Source organism: Otolemur garnettii, unplaced genomic scaffold (genome assembly GCF_000181295.1).
Source record: "Otolemur garnettii isolate 467f Iridium unplaced genomic scaffold, OtoGar3 scaffold00003, whole genome shotgun sequence".
NCBI lineage: Eukaryota > Metazoa > Chordata > Mammalia > Primates > Galagidae > Otolemur > Otolemur garnettii.
In genome coordinates this window covers 5,144,529-5,163,715 of record NW_003852398.1, presented here as the reverse complement: position 1 = coordinate 5,163,715, position 19,187 = coordinate 5,144,529, and the positions used below count along the sequence as shown (strand labels likewise).

At 38.1% G+C, this 19,187-nt stretch overlaps 1 protein-coding gene across 5 annotated transcripts in view; it reads right to left on the bottom strand.

Moving 5' to 3' along the window:
• The window catches only part of FBXW11 (F-box and WD repeat domain containing 11), a 134,876-nt gene that overhangs the window by 84,799 nt on the left and 30,890 nt on the right, over positions 1-19,187 (bottom strand). The window contains exon 3 of one of the 5 annotated variants that reach the window (XM_023515254.1): positions 18,124-18,187. The exons of 3 other annotated variants lie outside the window; for them this stretch is intronic. In XM_023515254.1, coding sequence (XP_023371022.1) covers positions 18,124-18,147 — 24 coding nt within the window. In that variant the 5' untranslated portion in view covers positions 18,148-18,187. Of the gene's footprint in view, positions 1-4,358; positions 4,455-18,123; positions 18,188-19,187 lie in introns of those variants that run through there. One more of the 5 variants, XM_023515248.1, reaches the window with a different exon arrangement.

Below are 19,187 nucleotides of genomic sequence, written 5' to 3'. Positions count from 1 at the left end.
AAAAAAAAAAAAAAAAAAAGATTAGGTGGGAAACAAATTAATTATATTATTAACAACAGTATCATTCTTGTGCCACAGGAGCCCTGGTTATGTTAGCTAAGGGAAATATGTTTCAATTGTACAGCAAATCAAAACTGTATGTGGTTTGAACTCTTGATTATCTGATGTAACAATTAACTGGTCAAATCTGGATATCTGAGACAAATGAAATAATGATTCAGTTCTGCTTGGTTCAGAAATATCCAGATACTATTCTAAAACATGTAAGAGGGTTAGTCCTGACTCAAACTGGTTCACACTGTTTTGAAATCACATATAGGTTTGTCTAACTTCAGAGTTTTAATATACACACTCACACACTTGCTCTTCTTGGCCTTTGTGGTTCAGTCCAAATTTTCATTCACAGGTCTGGTTACCACAGTGGGTTCCTTGAGAGCAGGGAACAAGTCTGCATTGTTCATCTTTGTATGTCCAGTACCAGTAGAGGTACATACCAATTGCTCAGTAAATATTCACAGAATTAATTTTGTAGGAAGTTCATTCAGGAACCTCACTAGCTTTAAGATTCAGGAGGGTTCATTTTAGCAAACAGAATGCCATTTTTTTTTTCCTACAGAATTTGAAGGTTTTTCTTTTTTTATTTTCAAATAAATAAAATCAGTAAAGTTTCTAAAAATAAATAAATAAAATTTATTTAGATTTTCTTTAGTTTTCTTTTTTTATTTTCAAATAAATAAAATCAGTAAAGTTTCTAAAAATAAAAGTAAGATGTAAAAGTAGCATTCCAGTGAAGAAGGAAAACTAGTTTGGGAATCAGGCAAATGTAGGGTTCATGTATCAGTTCCACCACTCCATAGTTAGAAATATATTAGCTTGGGTCAAATATCATACATCACCTTAGACTCAGTTTACCCATCAGAAAACTGGAGATGATAGCACCCACCTCACAGGGCTGTCACAAAGCTGCTGTATGTGAAACACCAAGTATAGTTGGTGGTGAATAATTTTTAAGTCTCTGATTTCCCTTTTCAGAAACAGCAGTGACTAAATTATGCCTATGGACAACTCCTATCTTTACCCCTGCTTTTCCAAAAAGGTACACTAACTCAACTATATAGACTGATCAACTAATTAAAGTTGTAACCATCAAGGGGGTCTAGTGTGACAGTTTTAAGCAGGACCCTTTTCTAGAACTCCAGAGACCAAGCAGAACCTTTTATGGAACTCCAGAGACCCTTTTATGGAACTCCAGAGACCATTTCAAGAACATTTTTGTTAAAGTTAACTAGGTTCTGTCTTCTTCAGGTAGGCTGTTCCTTCTCTTCTCAGGGTTTGCTGAAAGGTGTGCAATGTCAAAGGAGAATCATCTTTGTGATAAGCCAAACAGGGGTGTCCAACCTGTGGGCAGGCTGCATGCAGACTTGTGAGGACAATTTTTGCTTAACTGTGGTGTCAGATACCATGAAAAGTATGCACAGAACTTTTTTTTTTTTTGCTAATCAGCTTTCATTATTGTATGTGTATTTACTGTTGGCCCAAGACAATCCAATTCTTCCAATGTGCAGCAAAAAAGAAAATAGGTTGGATATCTCTGACTGCAGCATATAGGCAAAAGGCATTCTTTGAAAGCCCAAACTGAATCAGGGGACTAAATTTTAGCACTGCTAAGAGACAGAGAGGAGGAACACTGGTGTCAAAATAATAATTAAAATAGGGCAGTGCCTGTGGCTCAAAGGAGTAGAACGCTGGCCCCAAACCCAGCCCTGGCCAAAAACTGAAAAAAAAAAAAAAAGAAAGAAAGAAAAAAATATATATATAAATAATTAAAATAAGTGAAGAGAAAGTCTTCCAGGTTTATTAATACATGTTAACTTTCCATTCAACATGTGGAACAAGCCAGAGTAACAATTTATTAATTACCATCCGCTAAGTACTTCATTTTATTTCACTTTACTGTGCCACATACCCTCAATTATACACTAGCAAAATTTAAAACGTAAGTAAACAAAATACCCTACACACCTCTAAAGATAATATTGCTCCACTAACTGAAATATAATCCAATCAAGGGCAAAGTTTCCATTTTTTACTCAAAGTGACTTTCACTAAGAGAGAGATTGAGTCAAAGAACTATCAACTAATTTGGATTCCCAACAAAGTAGGAACCCATACTTTCTCCTCCATGCCCACCTTCAGAGAACTCACAGTACCATTATTAAAATATATTGAATGACGGCTTCCCTTGGTCAATTACTTTTAACCAAATGCATTAAAAAGAATCTGTACTTTAGGATCTCATTAACTACAATTCTTCCCTACTTAAATTTCCAGTTCTAGAAAAAAACTGTGTAAGCCCACTAAAAAGGAACTATAACTTTTCTTTTTTCCAGGAAAAAGAGACAAAGCTATACACTATTATTATAATCCAATATCCATTATGTAGCACAAAGGAGAGCACATGCAATATGCGATAATGTCTGCCATTTCAAGAACATTTTTGTTAAAGTTAGACTGCATGCAGGGAAGCCACTTTTCCAAACATAAACATATATTCATCACATTGGCGCCTCGTTGAAACAACCATAATTCTAAGACTTTCAACCCATGTTTACATATATATAAATATAAAGACAACTGGGCTTTATAGTGAATATACTCTCCAGTTAACTGTGGTAGTGAAGTCCCAGTACAATATTCTAAAGAAAGCAGTTTGAATCAATAACCACACCAAAGCTACTCAGAATGTTTGCCAATAAGTATACAAAATGCCTAAACCAGATATGGAAAATAATTTTCCTCCTTCCTGGCTCCCTTGCTCCACTTAATGACTATAAACATGAATAGAAAGATAACGTTGAGAATAGTAAAGTCACTCATGCCATCATAATATCCCTCTAACTGTGCGGTCCCCAAACCCCGGGCCATGGACATGTCAGACAAGGCCTATTAAGAAGAGGACCACACAGCAGGAGGTGATCCAGTGAATCTTTGTCTGTATTTATAAGCACTCCCCATCACTCACATCACCGCCTGACCTCTACCTCCTGTCAGATCAGCCAGTGGAATTAGATTCTCAAAGGAGCACAAGCCCAACAGTAAACTGAGCATGCGAAGGATCTAGGTTGCGTACTCCTTGTGAGAATCTTAACACCTGAGGCTCTGAGGTTGAGCTAAGGCTGTGATGCTAGCAGTGAGACCGTCTAAGTTGCAGGAAAACAAGCCCAGGACTCCTACTGATTCTGTATTATTGTGAGTTATATAATTATTTTATTATATATTGCAACATAATAATAATAGGAAGAAAGTGCATGATAAATGAAATGCACTTGAATCATCCAGAATCCATCCCCCACCACCCCCAGTTCATGGAAAAATTGTCTTCCATGAAAACGGTCCCTGGTGCCAAAAAGGTTGGGGACCGCTGCTCTAACTCATTTCCTAATTTTATACTGTTTTCCTAACACAGAGCAGTCTCAACAGGACGCCAGGAATTTAATATTGCTTTGTAAAGACATATCAGACTGTCTGGAAAATGCAGTGATGAAAACTGAATACTGCTTTTGAAACCATAGTTAATAAAACACTAGTTTTGTCTAAACAGAGCTTCACAAATAAAGCTACAATGTTTTCTGCCCGGGCTCTCTTAGAAGCCACCCCAGCAAGAGAGGGTCACCAACTGCACTCCTGCTAACAATTTAATCCTGAGCAATCCCTTCCCATCCCACCCCCCAAAAGTTTACTTTTATCTGTGGAATTCTCTGCCGGCCTCGGCCTGGAAAACTGGGTGGACACTAGAGACTCATGTCAGATCTGGCCTTTGGGAGGTGGCCCAAACTGACAAGTTAAAGGCAGCATAAAGCTGTGAGCTTTAAAAACTTCAATTTGAGGCTTTATACTAGTAGTAATTCCTTCCACCCTCCTTATTTGAAGGGGGGAGAGAAAGCAAGTCAAAAGGATGAGTTTCAAAATAGAAAAATCACCACTTTAATTATGAAACCCTTCCAACTCAACAAAGAACTATTAAAGATAGCAAAATAGAAAATGTCAGGGCTTTTTTTTTTTTTTGGCACATGCATAACTCTTATACATGAGAATCACAATCTCAAGGTGAGGGGGAAAGAATAAAAAGCAGGAGCAGAAAAGGGGAGCAGGATAGGGCCCAGGCAAAGACCCATTTGCTCAGAAGGGCCCCTCTTGGTACTAACTCCTCCATGTGAGGCACCCAGGCTGGAGGAAAGCAGAGGGTTACACAGAACATTTAGCAGACTTAACATTGGATTAAACACACTACTGCAAGTTTCAACAAATGTTCATGGCATACGTAAAAACACATTTACAACAAGAAAGAAGAGAGGCACCTGGAGACATCTGACACTGGGCATGCTCTGCAGGCAACTCAGTGCGCACATGCTCTCTACCAGGTTGGCGCAGCCTAGCCACAAAGACCTGGGCACAGAACACTGCAGGATGACAAAAAGGAAGGAAGAGAAGAAGCAGTTAGAGGCCGCAACAAATCACTCCTTCACACAGGCAACTTAAATGTTAGTCGGGGCGGGGGGTACACCCTTGGCAGTGTGGAGGTTAGGGAAGGTCCTAGACAGCTTATTGCAACTTTGGGAGAGGGCCCACTTTCTGTCCTGTGGAAAGGAGCTTTATGCTGCCAACCACTAGTTTCTTAGGACATAGTGAACAGAATCAAGAGCGAAAGAGAGAATTTTAAATGAAAACCCACTAAAGGGAACTGGGAACACTGAGGTACAAAAAAAAGATTAGTGGTAAGATTGTGACTATAATTTCAACAATGGAACAGTTTCTGGTCTATGTCACATAACTATAATTGCCATCATTGCTTAATAACCTGCTATTTGCTGGACACTTTGTGTTCTCCAATCCTCAAATCACTGTAAGGAAACTGAGGCTCAGAGGTTAAGTGATTTGCATAAGGACACACAGCAAAGGAGGGGAGAGCCAGAATTTCAAACTTTGGTTTGTCTACTACCTAAACCCATATTCTTTCCAAAAGACTACAATGCCTCTATTATAAAAACTTTGATCATCCCAACTTTTATCATGTGAATACACTTTTGTACTTCCCTAGAGTAAAATCACAGGAGACCTAGAGAATAAGGCAAAAGGAAGAAGAAAGATGAGTGATAGACTGAGAGATACAGGCAATAAAAAAGCTAATTAAAAACACATCTGATTGTCAATGTTATCCACATCTTTGCCTTCCCAAAGAAAAAAACCATAGCCTGTCATGATTTTTACTTTGGATTTAGTTTACAAAGTTCGTTTGACTTGGCTAAGAATTAAAATGTTTATTTCATTTACCCTTTTGCATCCTTGTTTAAAAGCCTGCTGGTTTGGGGGCTGGGTGCTATGGCTCACACCTGTAATCTTGGCACTGGAGAAGGGGAAGGGAGGACGATAGCTTAAGCTCAGGAGTTGGAGAACAGCCTGAGAAACAGTGAGACCCTGTCTCTGCCTATAATAGAAAAAATTAATCAGGCATTGTCAATCCTCATGATTGTAGTTTTTGTTTAAGCCCCTTTTCACCCGGCAATCTGCTGCATTTTTTACAAACCAGAAAGAGCAATGGCAAAAAGTAAAAACCTTCCATCTAAAACATCACCCCAACCAGCAGGAAGGAGCTTGATGACTACATTACCCCTCTTCCTATAGATATGGAAGGGTAAAACTGACAGTGGGAACAGAGGAAAAAGGGAAGAATGTACTACAAGGTGTCTCTTTAAACCCTCCCCCACTCTTTACAGGGAATTAAAACCTATATCCCTGCCTGAGGCCTGTAATCTGAGTGCCAGACCAGTATCCTTTGTTCTTTGTTTTCTCCTATCTTAAAACACAGGAGACATTCAACAGAACTATTTGAGCAAAGTCATGGGATCATCCTCACCTGTAGAACAGAACCACCAACCATACAGTTACACACCAATAGCTCCAAATTAAAAACTCCCTTTAAAAGCTCCATATTTCTGGCTCGGTGCCTGTAGCTCAGCAGCTACGGCACTGGCCACATACACTGGGATTGGCGGGTTCAAACCCAGCCTGGGTCTGTCAAACAAGAATGACAATTACAATAAAATAACAGCCAGGCATTGTGGTGGAAGCCTATAGTCCCAGCTACTTGGGAGGGTGAGGCAAGAGAACTGCTTAAGCCCAAGAGTTGGCGGTTGCTGTGAGCTGTGATGTCATTGCACTCTACCCAGAGCAACATAGTGAGGATCTGTCTTTTTTTAAAAAAAAAAAAAAAAAAAAAGGGCAGTGGCTCAAACGAGTAGGGCGCCGGCCTCATTTCCCAGAGGTGGCAGGTTCAAACCTAGCCCTGGCCAAAAACTCCAAAAAAAAAAATAAAAACAAAACAAAAAAACCCCCAAATTTCTGCTTATAACGGGAGGAGATGATTCCTCAGAGGTGGGGTGGCTCCCTAGTGGGAGGCTGAGGTGGAAGGATCGCATATGTATTATGGCTAATACTTAATAACCAACCATTAGATTATAGATTCAATACATCGTTTTTCAGATCTAAGGTCAATTACCTTACTATGACAAAATCAATAATCATGATAATGATTCATAATAATGAATCATAACACTCAATATCATAATAATGCAAAAAAACTGAAGGTGGGGCTGGGTGCTGTGGCTCACCTATAATCCTAGCACTGTCAGAGACCAAGGCAGGTGGATTGCATGAGCTCAGGAGCTCGAGACCAGCCTGAGCAAGGCAAGACTGAGACCCCCATCTCTACTAAAAATCTAAAAATCTAGGTGGGCACTGTGATGGGCACTAGTAGTACTATTTTGTAGGCTGAGGCAAAAGGATTGCTCAATCCCAAGGTTTGAGGTTGCTGTGAGCTATGAGGCTCTGTCTCAAAAAAAAAAAAAAAAAGGAAGGAAGGAAGGAAGGGAGGGAGGGAGGGAAGGAGGGAAAGAGGGAAGACAGAAGGAAGATAGGAAGGGAGGAAGACTGGCTGAAGGTGTTTGGGTTCACCCAAAACATTAAGAAGACTTAAACCCCAGCTTATAAACATGTTCATCGTAGCTATAGCTAAAATTGCCAAATATCCTCATTTGCTGGAGACAGTCCTGGTTTACACTTAATGTCCCAGCATAACTTTAACTTTCACTCTTTAAAGTGAAAAACTGTTCTGGTTTGTTGGATATATTCTATTATCACTCCAAGTGTCATATAGACAAAGATAGTTTTGCTTGAAATCAGATAGACCCGGGCTCCTCTCCAGCTTTCCAGTGTCTGCCACTTACTAGTTACATTTCACCTATAAGGAATACTGAGATTAATTAAAAAATACAAAATCAAAGGAATAAAACAGAATAAAAACTCAGCAGCCTTCTAGTGACAATAAAAATGCCACACTTCCAAGTTGTGCCTTTATTCTAAGGCTTCCCATAGCCAATACACCAGCGATGTATCACTGACACTCCAGGCATACACACTTTGTTATCACAGAAGGCCAACTATAGATAAGATGCTGAATAAAAGTTTGTATAATATGATAAAAGTAGCTGCCATTTATCAAGTGACATAATAAACTCTCACAATAACCCTTGTAAGACAGGTATTACTCCATTTTACAAATGAGCAAACCAAGGATCAGGAAAGGAAAGCTTGATTTGTTAAAACTGCAACTTGTCCAAGGCATAAGGGAATAAGGAGTAACTGATGGCAGAATTTGAACTCGAAATTAACCCTATCTGAGCCTAAGCAACCTGGTTTTCTTTCCTCTACAGCAAATTCTCTGTAAGCAGAGATATTCTTGCACATTCCTAATAAAAAGAATTCTTACATCAGCACACATCAGGAGGGGATAGACAAAGAACAGAGTTTAAGAATTATACCTGGATTCATTAACTAAAACCAAATTAATACCAAAGTTCATCTATACATGAATTTTCATTTATTCCATAAAAAGTCAACTTCCCTCTATAAGGTTTAATACTATTTGCCTCAAAGAGTAAAAACCATGAAAGCATAAGATACTAATCAAATTGTTAATAACTTGGAATCTAAAACTTTTTTTGAGGGCATTTTTTCACATTCAATAAATAAAAACATCATTGACTATGAGAACTAGAAGGAATTTAAAGACTGTTAGTTTAACTTCCAGCCCCTGATTTTATATTAGAAGTGAAGAGATGAAGCCTAAAGAAGAAAAATACAGTAATCTCCCCATCAATTGGCAGCCATCAGGATTGGTAAATTCCAGATAAATGTTGTTGCTGGTTGCTTGAGAGTTACTATAAAAATAGGCCTAACTTGGCCAGGTGTAGTGGCTCACACCTGTAGTCTCAGCACTCTGGGAGGCTGAGGCGGGTGGACTGTTTGAGCTCAGGAATTTCAGACGAGCCTGAGCAAGAGCGAGATCCCATCTCTACTAAAAATAGGAAAAAACTAGGCAAGTATCACTCATGGCCAGTGCCTATAGTCCTAGCCACTCAGGAGGGCTGAGGCAGGAGGATCACTTGAGCCTAAGAGAGTTTGAGGTTGCTGTGAGCTATGATGTCACAGGACTCTACCCAGGGTGACAGAGTGAGACTATATCTCTAAAATAAATGAATGAATGAATGAATGAAAGCAAATTAACACAAACAAAGACAAACTTTGCTTACTTTAACACAGTTTTTGCTGTTTATGTAGTGTACAATTTTAGGTAAATGGGGGTCAATACACTTTTCAACTTATCTACTACTGTATTTTTTAACGTCAAGTAACATATATACTTAAAACAGAACACATGATAGCCACAGGAATCATGTGCAAAGCATCCGCTTACTCAGAGCCTGGCACACCAAATTTAAACTCTGATTTTGGGTGGTTGGGCAGGTTGCATGCTGGTTGCTTAAATTCTAAATAATGGGGAGTTTACTATAATGCCCTTCCCACGGGTTTTTTTTTAAACCATCTATGATCTAATCAATACTTACAAAAATATGGGACATGATACAAAGAAAATTTTCCGTGAACTCAGTTTCAAAATATTAACCATTTATTACAAGTCTGATATTTTAAAACTTTTTAAGAATTTGATATTGAACTTATATATTCAGGAAAAGGACCTACTGAGAGTTTGATTTCTAAGAATTTATCTTTCTCATGTCTATAATATATATTGTGGGGTATAAAGAATGATGCCAGTATTTACTGAGGGTCTATTATGTGCCAATTCACGATAAAGGATATTGCATCTATTTTCACAATAGGCATTACTTTCCCCCAGAATTCATTAGAAGAAACACAGGTTCAAAGGAATAAAGTAATTTAGTTATCCAAAAGTCACGCAGTGCTAGGTTCGGTGGAGATTTCAACCCAAGTCTAGGGCAAGAGTCACTTTTCAATATATTCCATACCTCATAATATTACATTTGCTTCAGAATAGAATATAGAGATAGCTTCAGCCTAGGCATCATCCAAGCAGGTGTGTGATGCAACTGCCAACATCTATCAATCAGAGGTCTCAACTCTCAGATTATTCCAGGACTGGTTCTTTCAAGTATCAAGACCAGTGTTATCCATTTGATAAGGGTAAGGACAATGGTGATTAGAAGTCGCAAGAACTGCCTACTTTCATACTGAGTTACCTTGTAGCTAAGTAAACTACATTGCAGAAAAAGTCTTTACTCAACAGAAAATGTCACTCTAGCTAATACATCCACCTTTTAACAAGAAAATCTGAACCTGCTATCGTAAGCAAGGTTCCTCTTAGGTCTAATGGATCAGAAGGACACTGATTCAATTTGAAAATAATGGATAAAAATAAAAGTTCCATATTTATCAACCTAGAAGCATTAACATCTAGCTACGGTCACAACAGTAATTCTTGAAGCTTCCAACTTTAAATTTAGGGACTTGGTTAGAAACTCATGTTGATCATTCTTGGAATAAGTATTATCCATTATTCTTTTTTTTTTTTTTTGGAGACAGAGCCTCAAGCTGTCACCCTGAGTAGAGTGCTGTAGCATCACAGCTCACAGCAACCTCCAACTCCTGGGCTCAAGCTAGTCCCCTGCCTCCGCCTCCCAAGTAGCTGGGACCACACGCACCCGCCACAACTCCTGGCTATTTTTTTTTTTTTTTTGTTACAGCCGTCATTGTTGTTTGGTGGGCCCAGGCTGGATTTGAACCCGCCACCTAAGGTGTATGTGGCTGGCGCCTTAGCCACTTGAGCCACAGGCACCAAGTCTATCCATCATTCTTTAACTGAATAATGAAAAGATTTCATTTCTTCACATTAGCTGTATTCACAGGATAGACTACCATCTCTCTTTTGCTTTTTCCTTTTTTTCTAAGCAAACAGTAATTTATTTGAGCTTTTGGAACATTATCTCATGGCTAAAATGTGTCTAATGAACTTATCCTGATACTATCGGTATTTACAAATTTTAATAAATACTTATTGACCTACTTGTTAAGCTAACAACAATACAAACTAAGCCTCTTTTCCTTCTGAGACTTCAGCCTTGAGCCAAGAAAAACCCAGGAGAATCACAGTGGAGATATTTAAAAGATGACTTTGAAGGGGAGAAAATCTCCAAGACGTGTCTAATTGCATACTTAGCTACCTATAATAACCAGTACTATAATTTGTGACTATTCATAAAGAATAAGAAATGATTCATACTGGGTTCTGATATTAACAATTACTCAATTAGATTGTATGTTTGCAGGTTTTATAGTCAAAGAAAATAACATTAGCCAAGGAAGCTGATACCGTTTTATTATTTTTACCATATCCACCGTATAATCAAAAACCAAAATGAGGGCCAGTATGTTGAGAAACACTTTAAGTCTGTAAAGACAAGAAAAATAGCTTCTGGCATATTTCAAAAGCAAAAAGTGTATTAAAAGCGGTAGGAGAGAAATGTCCGAGGCTTTCTTCCTATTGCCATAGGAACCACAAATCAAAAGGGAAAAGTGGCTGCAGGCACCTTGTCTCCTGATTGGCTCCCTGAAGAACTCACAAAAGCTAACTTCACTCTACTTTTAGATGGGATTGTTTTGAATCTCCTGCCCTGATTCCTTCTCAAAGAGGCAATTCTTTCAAAAAGTTCCCCAAAGAGGTATTTTATGCTAATCAGCTCTCTAATGTTATAACCTCAGATTCAGAAATCTGCCTTATTATAGGTTTTCCATTGCCCCACCCCAAATCTTTTTTCTTTAAACCACTTCCTGCAGAATCATTACCAGCCTCTTCTAAACTCCTATCATTGTGCTTGAGATAATCAAGTTCAGCGGCTTAAATACAATGTTCCATTCAACAAAAAATTTAACTGATCTTATACCTGCAAATAGAAAAGTAATTAAAACATTCTAACTTCCAAATTCATAGGAGAGAATCTTGAGAATGTGCAGCATAAACATACATACACACAGACTTACACCACCCAAAGGAGGAAATTCTTGACCTAAGTTCTGAAGGGTAAGTAGGAGGCAGCCAGAGGGAAAAGAGAAAAACATTTCAGGCAGAATAAATAGCATAAACAAAGCCAAAGAGCTAAGAAATGACAGGTCCTATGCAAGTACCTGAAATTACATTAGCATTGAAATCTTTAAGTGTGAGATGAGGAAAACTTAGAGAGATAGGGAGAGGCAAAATCATAGACATCTCTTTTGTACCATTCTATTAATTTGGGGACTTTGCCCTATAAGACAATGGCTCTTAAATCACTGGTAGTTGGCTAGTCCCTCCCAGATATGCTGCCCAATTTTACATCATATAAAAATTTTTTTCCCTGCAATTCAGGATAAATAATTGCTTCCACAATATCTACTGGAGAAAAATAAAAACAGGTCACATAACACACAGGCGGGGGTGGAGATGAGATTCTTAGACTAAGAGGTAAACGGTGAAGCCAAAGCCAAAGCCAACTCAGCATCAAAGAAGGATCCCATGTTTTCTAGAACAAATGGGAAATATTTGCCATAAACAAGAAGTGTGTTCAACAGTAATCCAATGACAAAAGTTGAAAGTAAACAGAACCAAACCATGGATGTTTTTATAGATACTATAGATTTCGTCAATGACTAATAAGAGTGTTTGAGAGTCTTTTAAATTACTTTAAGTAAGACATCAAAAACTTTAATATTCAAATCACTGCTAGAGACAATAATAAGACAGTTATTACACTGTTTTAAGCTGAGGAATGACCCTTGGCAGCTAGAGCAAAGCATGGTTTGAAGATAAGATAAGTATGTTAGAGAACCTACAAGACAGCATCTCATTTTTTTCTGAACAATCAGTGCAAATTTGCTTCAGCTTGGCTACAAAAAGTAGACACAAGGATCAGCACTAACAAACTTCAATGTTCAGCAGGGGTCTTTTTTCCCATAAAACTTCCACCATGCCCTACTAATGGAATATAAAACAAAGAGTGCCATGAAAATGAGAGAGTGCCAGATACAGAAGGAGTGAAATGAAAGATCTAATTCATGGTAACCATTTGGCAGTGACACCCTTCCCTCTAGAAATCTCCTGTCTGGAGTGGGAATGGAGTCCTGAAGAATCATACAGTAGCTGGGCTCAAGAGGAGCATATGCCTTCAGCTCTGTAAACCTGAGGTGAAGAGCTACAGAGTCAGTCCCTAGTCAGTTTTAGTTGAAAATCATCCTCACCTCAAGGCAAATACAGCAAGCATTAAAATTAGAAATTATCCTACTGTGTCTCATCTCTCAGACTGGGGCTTTTCAAGAAGCAGCCATATTTGCAATGAATATAAGGCCGCAAAGCTTTTAGTAGAAGTGTCTTCTACAATTCAAAACCTAAGTTTTTGGGGTCAAAACATTTGATGGCAACCTATAAGAAATCGCAAACTCTCACCAAAATAATTGCATTGTCTAAAACCAAGAACCGTAATACTGCATGTAGACCAAAAATTAACTGATAATTTAATGGCATCTTCTACAGCCTTTTAAAGAACTGAATATTGGCCCCATTACCTTAATGTGTAAAAAAGACTTTATTTTCCTTGTGATGGCATTGTATAACAGAATTTGACAATAAACATGTGACATATAACCAAGAAAGTTTACATGTTAATTCCTAGCAATTGTATTTTAGAATTACATACTTATTTAATATAGTATTACACTACACTCTATTTTCAGGCTGGCATATACGTTAAGAGAAGAACAGGGAAGAAAAAAAGAATGAGAAGAGTAAGGCAAACTGAAATTTACTATCTGCCAAGTTTTAGAGATTCAAACACTGCCAAATAGTAAGAGTATCAGGACTCAAAACCAGGAGCCAAACTTTTCTTAAACACTACTTTAATTATTTTTTAATTATAAATTTGTTAGAAGCTAACAAAAAACTAAAATGGAACTCCTTGATCATCTTTGGTGGAGGTATGAATGGTAATTTTCTTTTACAATTTTTTATCCATCCATATTTTCTAATTGTTTTCCAATGCCCATGTAACAGTCATGCAGTAATTTAATACCACCTTGTTTAATTTTAAGTGATGCTGTAATTTGTTTAATTATAAATAATAAGTTGACAATTTAAATTAAAAAAAAAATTATTTGCCCAGGCATTAATTTTAAGTCCATCTTAAATACCTACAGTTTAAAACGTGTTAAAATGCTAAGTGCCAGAAAAATATTTGACCTAGTGGCCCTCAGAAACAGCAGTGAACATCAAAATCTTAATGGCTTATTCCTAAGGAAATCCGAAGGGGAAAAAAATCATCCCTGTGCACTTTACAACTACCATTCATGATTCCAAAATGTCACCAGGTTTTTCTGAGCTTTTACAGAAGCTGAGGAAGGAAGCTGAGAAGGAAGATTTGATATATGAAGGATGTATTAGGTGGAAAGCAGAATCTCTATTCTAAACTGTGTGACAGAGAATAGCACGCGACAAAATAATCTATTTCTGGCATAGCCACAAGAGTCCTCAGATGTACAAGGACTAGGCTATAGTTCAGCTGCTAAGGAGGAACAGATTCCCCAGCAAGCTCCAGGACAAATCAATCTGAATCCAGTCACAGTGGGGTTTCTTTAAGATCCATAAATCCTTAGATTAAAGAGATTTAAGTACATTTAAGTACATTTAACACTTAAGTTCATTTGAGCCTTTGTCAGCATCTGTGGTCCAATTAGAAATGTTACTCAGGACTAGGTGAGATCTCTCAACTATAAGCTTAACTTTTTGCAATAAAAAAAGGTATTAGCTCAAAGGAGTAGGGCACCGGCTCAATATGCTGGAGGTGGCAGGTTCAAACCCAGCCCTGGACAAAAATGGCAAGGAAAAAAAAAAAGATATTAAAATTTACAAAAAAAGATAAATTGGGAAGGGGTGCAAATTGAGCACTATACAATTCTCATACCACCTCTGGCCAGATAGCTGAGTTTCACAGAGAAGGAAACAGAAACAGAGACATCAAACAACTTGCCAAACAAAGGTCAAAAATGGCAGAACTGCAATTCTACAGTTCTGACTCTACAGTTCCTACTTTCCTTCCTCACCTGTCCTGTTATTTCCTTTGCTTGACACTAAACTCCCTTAAGCAGTAAGTTCCCCTGATTTATTTTCAAGTTTTATCTACTTGTCACTAATTTATACTGCTGATGGGACTGTAATTGATACAATCTCTAGTGTGCAACTTTGCAATCAATACACAGTCAAGATTTGAAAAACAAGCACTCTGGGAGGCTGAGGCAGGTGGACTGCTTGAGCTCATGAGTTCAAGACTAGCCTGAGCAAAAGTGAGACCCCATCTCTACTAAAAATAGAAAAAACTGAGGCAAGAGGATGGCTTGAGCTCAAGAGTTGGAAATTGCTGTGAGCTTTGACACCATCGCACTGTACCCAGGGTCACAGATTGAGACTTTGTCTCAAAAAAAAGACTTGAAAAACAGGCACATCATTTGACTAAGCTCCATATTGCATGACAGGACTTCTACATGATAAAATTAATTACCAACCTCGTTTTTTTTCTTTTTTTTTTTTTTTGGAGATTATCAAGGAAATGAGAGGCACCTGCTCTTGTTATACAGAAATATACAAGTGCTCCTGTCTCCACCCTGAGTTAATCCAAAATACAGGTGCTGGTTGTAGCCCTTCCTAGTCCTTCTGCAACCTTCACAAGTCAAAACCTTTCCATCAGAGAATTTCTGGAATTAGGTTCACAGCAAGATCCTGATTGCCAGGGCAGCGCCTGTGGCTCAAAGGAGTAGGGCACCGCTGGCCCCATATGCCAGAGGTGGTGGGTTCAAACCCAGCCCCCGGCCAAAAAAACTTCAAAAAAAAAAGATCCTGATTGCCCTCCAATATACCAAACCAAAAATGTTTACCCTACTTTCATGTAAGACAGTACAAAATTTTACCATGTTTTAAAAAGATTATTAGTCACTTACATATAATGGCTTAGACAGAAAAAAAAAATTAGAACATAAAAAGTGAAAACTTTTTTCTCCTGATGTAATGAATATTTTCATTTTTTCTCAGAAGAGGTATCACTTTCAGTAAGATAACTTTAGTAATACTTTTATATCTATTCTCAAATAGATTTGACTCAATTAGAGTCAGACATCATTCTTCTATTTTAACTTTCTCATTTTAAACTGCTTATTCATTCAAAAAAGTTTACTAAACATGCCAATATGTTAAATGTTCCAATAGACAAGAATTCTCAAAACTATTCTGGTATTAAAAATTATTTCTGCAAATAAAGCTATGCTATTTCCTGGCTCACTAAAAGGAGAAAGAAGACTATATTCATAAAGTTTAAAATACACTTAATAAATGTAGTTTCACTGCCTTTAAGAGCATTAAGACTTACATAGTGGTATTTTTTAAGTATGTTCTAATTTGTCACTTCCAAAGATTTTCAAAGTTTGTGCTATCTAACATGCTCCTTGTCTTCACTGCCAGCTCTGAAGAAGTTCCTATAGAATCAAAGTTGATCCTAATAAAATTGCTTTTGGGCTCATTACTTTAGGCCATTTAAACAAGCACTCTACTATTTTCTAAATACTGCTTATTTCTTGAATACATACAATACTTTCAAAGACCTAACCTGTCCCTGTCCCAAAATAAACATATATTCCAAGTTAGTAGAGTCTCAACTTTACACAATGAAGGAGCTAAGGAAATTTTACCCCAAAATTTGACTACTTGACATAAAGCAGTGTCAAGTAGTCACTTGCAGGTGGTTATTGTTATGGTTAGGCAGCCACCTGCACCATAGGCAGCCTCAAGATCATTTCAGTGGTCGAGTACTAACAGAAGGAACATGTACAGGTTAAACCAGATGAAGATAGATAATAATTTTATGGTTGGGGGTCACCACAACATGAAGAACTGTATTAAAGGGTCGCATTAGGAAGGTTGAGAACCACTGCCATAAAGACTACTTTTAACTAGAGGCCACTGTTGATCAGAAAGCATTGGAAGGAGCTTTCCTTCTATCTTACCAGATCAGGAGGTTAAAGGGGAGCAACAGATTTCCTTTCCTGTCCCCAGAAAGCTAGCAGATCAGGCCCCTCAAATCATTTAAAACACAATACCTGTCTTTTAGGTTGATTTATAAGTCAATCTATTTCCCCCACCTATTCATCCTCCCTAGCAGCCATCAGGTACACCACATTCTCCCACCAGAGATGAAGACATTGGGTAATCATTCATGTGGTTCCCTCCATGCACAAGGTATTTGGAAATAAGCATTTCACTTACTAATCTCTTTCAGAGAACTTTCAAGGAAAAAAGGGGGAGTTTCTCATGATCCCTAAAATACACATTAAATACACACAGATTTAGAAATCAATAGCAATCAGAATTTTGCTCCTTTAGCTAGAAAGGCCATGAAAAGTGAGTTGTCAAAGCTAATAGACAAAAGGGGACACATTTAATGATCCCTTAATTTTTTTTTTTTACTAAGTCAAATACACATAGATCATGAATACATTCATGCATATGTGGGGTACAATGTGCTAATTTTTTTATACAATCTAACGTGGTTACATTAAGCCAATCAGCATAGCTTTCACCTCATTTACTCGATTACTGTGCCAAAACATCTATGTTCTACATTTCGCAGATTTGACTTGTACCCTTGCCGTTATGTTCCATAGGTGTAATCCCACCTTTTACCCTCCCTCTGTCGAACCTCCCCCTCCCTTCCCCTCCCATTCCATATCTCTCCATCATCCTAGACTATATAGTTGTGTTCTATTTTTTACAAGAAAGTGTGAGTAAATATAAGTAGGTTTCACAGAAGTACTGAGCACATTGACTACTTTTTCCTCCATTCTTGAGAAACTTTACTTAGGAGGATATGTTCCAGATCCCTCCATGTAAACATAAAAGAGATAAAGGCTTCATCTTTTCTTAAGGCTGCATAGTATTCCATGGTATACATATACCACAAATTATTAATCCATTTGTGGGTGGAGGGGAACTTGGGCTTCTTCCCTGACTTGGCTATTACGAACTGAGCTGCGAATAATCTGGTGCAAATATCTTTTTTGCTAAGTGATTCTTGGTCTTTTGGATATACTCCTAGTAGAGAAATTGCAGGAAATGATTCTTTAATATTGTAGTTAAACTTTACACTTACTCTTCTTTCTCATATAGCCCACTGTTCTCCTGTCCTAAGCTGACTTTGGTTTCAAATAAGAATGAAGTATGTGCCTTACAGTCCACTAGGCTCTAAGAACAAATGAATCTGGTCTTTCAGCCAGGGGCTAGTAAGGAATTCCTGCTGCTTGCTGCATAGCAAGGACATCTTTGATTACCTTCCCTTAGTAAGGCCTTAGTAAGGAATTCCTGCTGCTTGCTGCATAGCAAGGACATCTTTGATTACCTTCCCAAAGTCTTAGTAAGGAATTCCTGCTGCTTGCTGCATAGCAAGGACATCTTTGATTACCTTCCCAAAGTCTATTTCCTGTAGGCAACTGGAACGTTCTCACCATTTGAATCAGGAATTTTACTGAATTTTGTAGTTGAAAAGGACTTTAGATTTTATAGACCATTTTGCTCATGTTCTTAAAATATTTTCCTAGCCAAGTTCCTCTAAATCTCTCACACTATGCTATTAGTAGGTACCCCCTTGAAGTAGCAGATTCTACAATAAAAAGTCAACTTACAGGTTTACAGATGCTGTCTTGCATGTGTGCACACGAATATGGGTAGAATATAACTCTGGAACTTCTAACAAAGAAAGTAATGAAGTCAGGATGAAAAGGCCCAATACAACTTTGAGATACTAGATTGCTTTACCAAAAAATCAATTCAACTCCATTATGTTTTTTTTTTTTTTTTTTTTGAGACAGTCTCAAGCTATCACCCTGGGTAGAGTGCTATAGCATCACTGCTCACAGCAACCTCAAACTCTTGGGCTTAAGTGATCCTCTTGTCTCCCAAGTGGCTGGGACTAAAGGTGCCTGCCACACATCCGGCTATTTTTGGTTATAGCTGTCATTGTTATTTGGCAGGCCGGGCTGGATTTGAACCCACCAGCTCCAGTGTATGTGGCTGGTACCTTAGCCGCTTGAGCTATAGGCACCAGGCCTCAACTCCATTATTTCAAACTTTATGGGGCAGCACCTGTGGCTCAAAGGAGTGGGGCGCTGGCCCCATATACCAGAGGTGGCGAGTTCAAACCCAGCCCCAGCCAAAAAAAAACTGCAAACTTTATGAATGCCTTGGCTGTAAGCAGTCATCCACAAATCATAAAATATGCATATCACCATAATGAAAATGTTTCATTAACTCTGAAAGAATACAGAATTAAGAGTAAGACCAGAAGACAAATCTTACAGGGACATTTCCAACTGCACTTGAGAGAAAAAACAATCTGTAGTGTGCCCTTCTTTTAACTGATGAGTTCAAAAGTCTATAGAGCAGTGATTTTCCACCAGTATGCACCGAGAGGATCTTAGGCAGGCGTCCTCAAACTGCGGCCCGCCTAGGACATTTATCCAGCCCGACAGGTGTTTTTGCCACCACTGCCTATCCTGCTTAGCAGCTGACTTGTCCTGGGGCCCGCAGTCTGGCCCTCTAATGGTCTGAGGGACAGTGAACTGGCCCCCTGTTTAAAAAGTCTGAGAATCCCTGATCTTAGGTGTGCCACAATTTTTTTTTAAAGATCATCAATTAAATTATTTTCAAAAGAAGTTCGAAGCACAGTATTTTTTTTAACTTTTTTTTT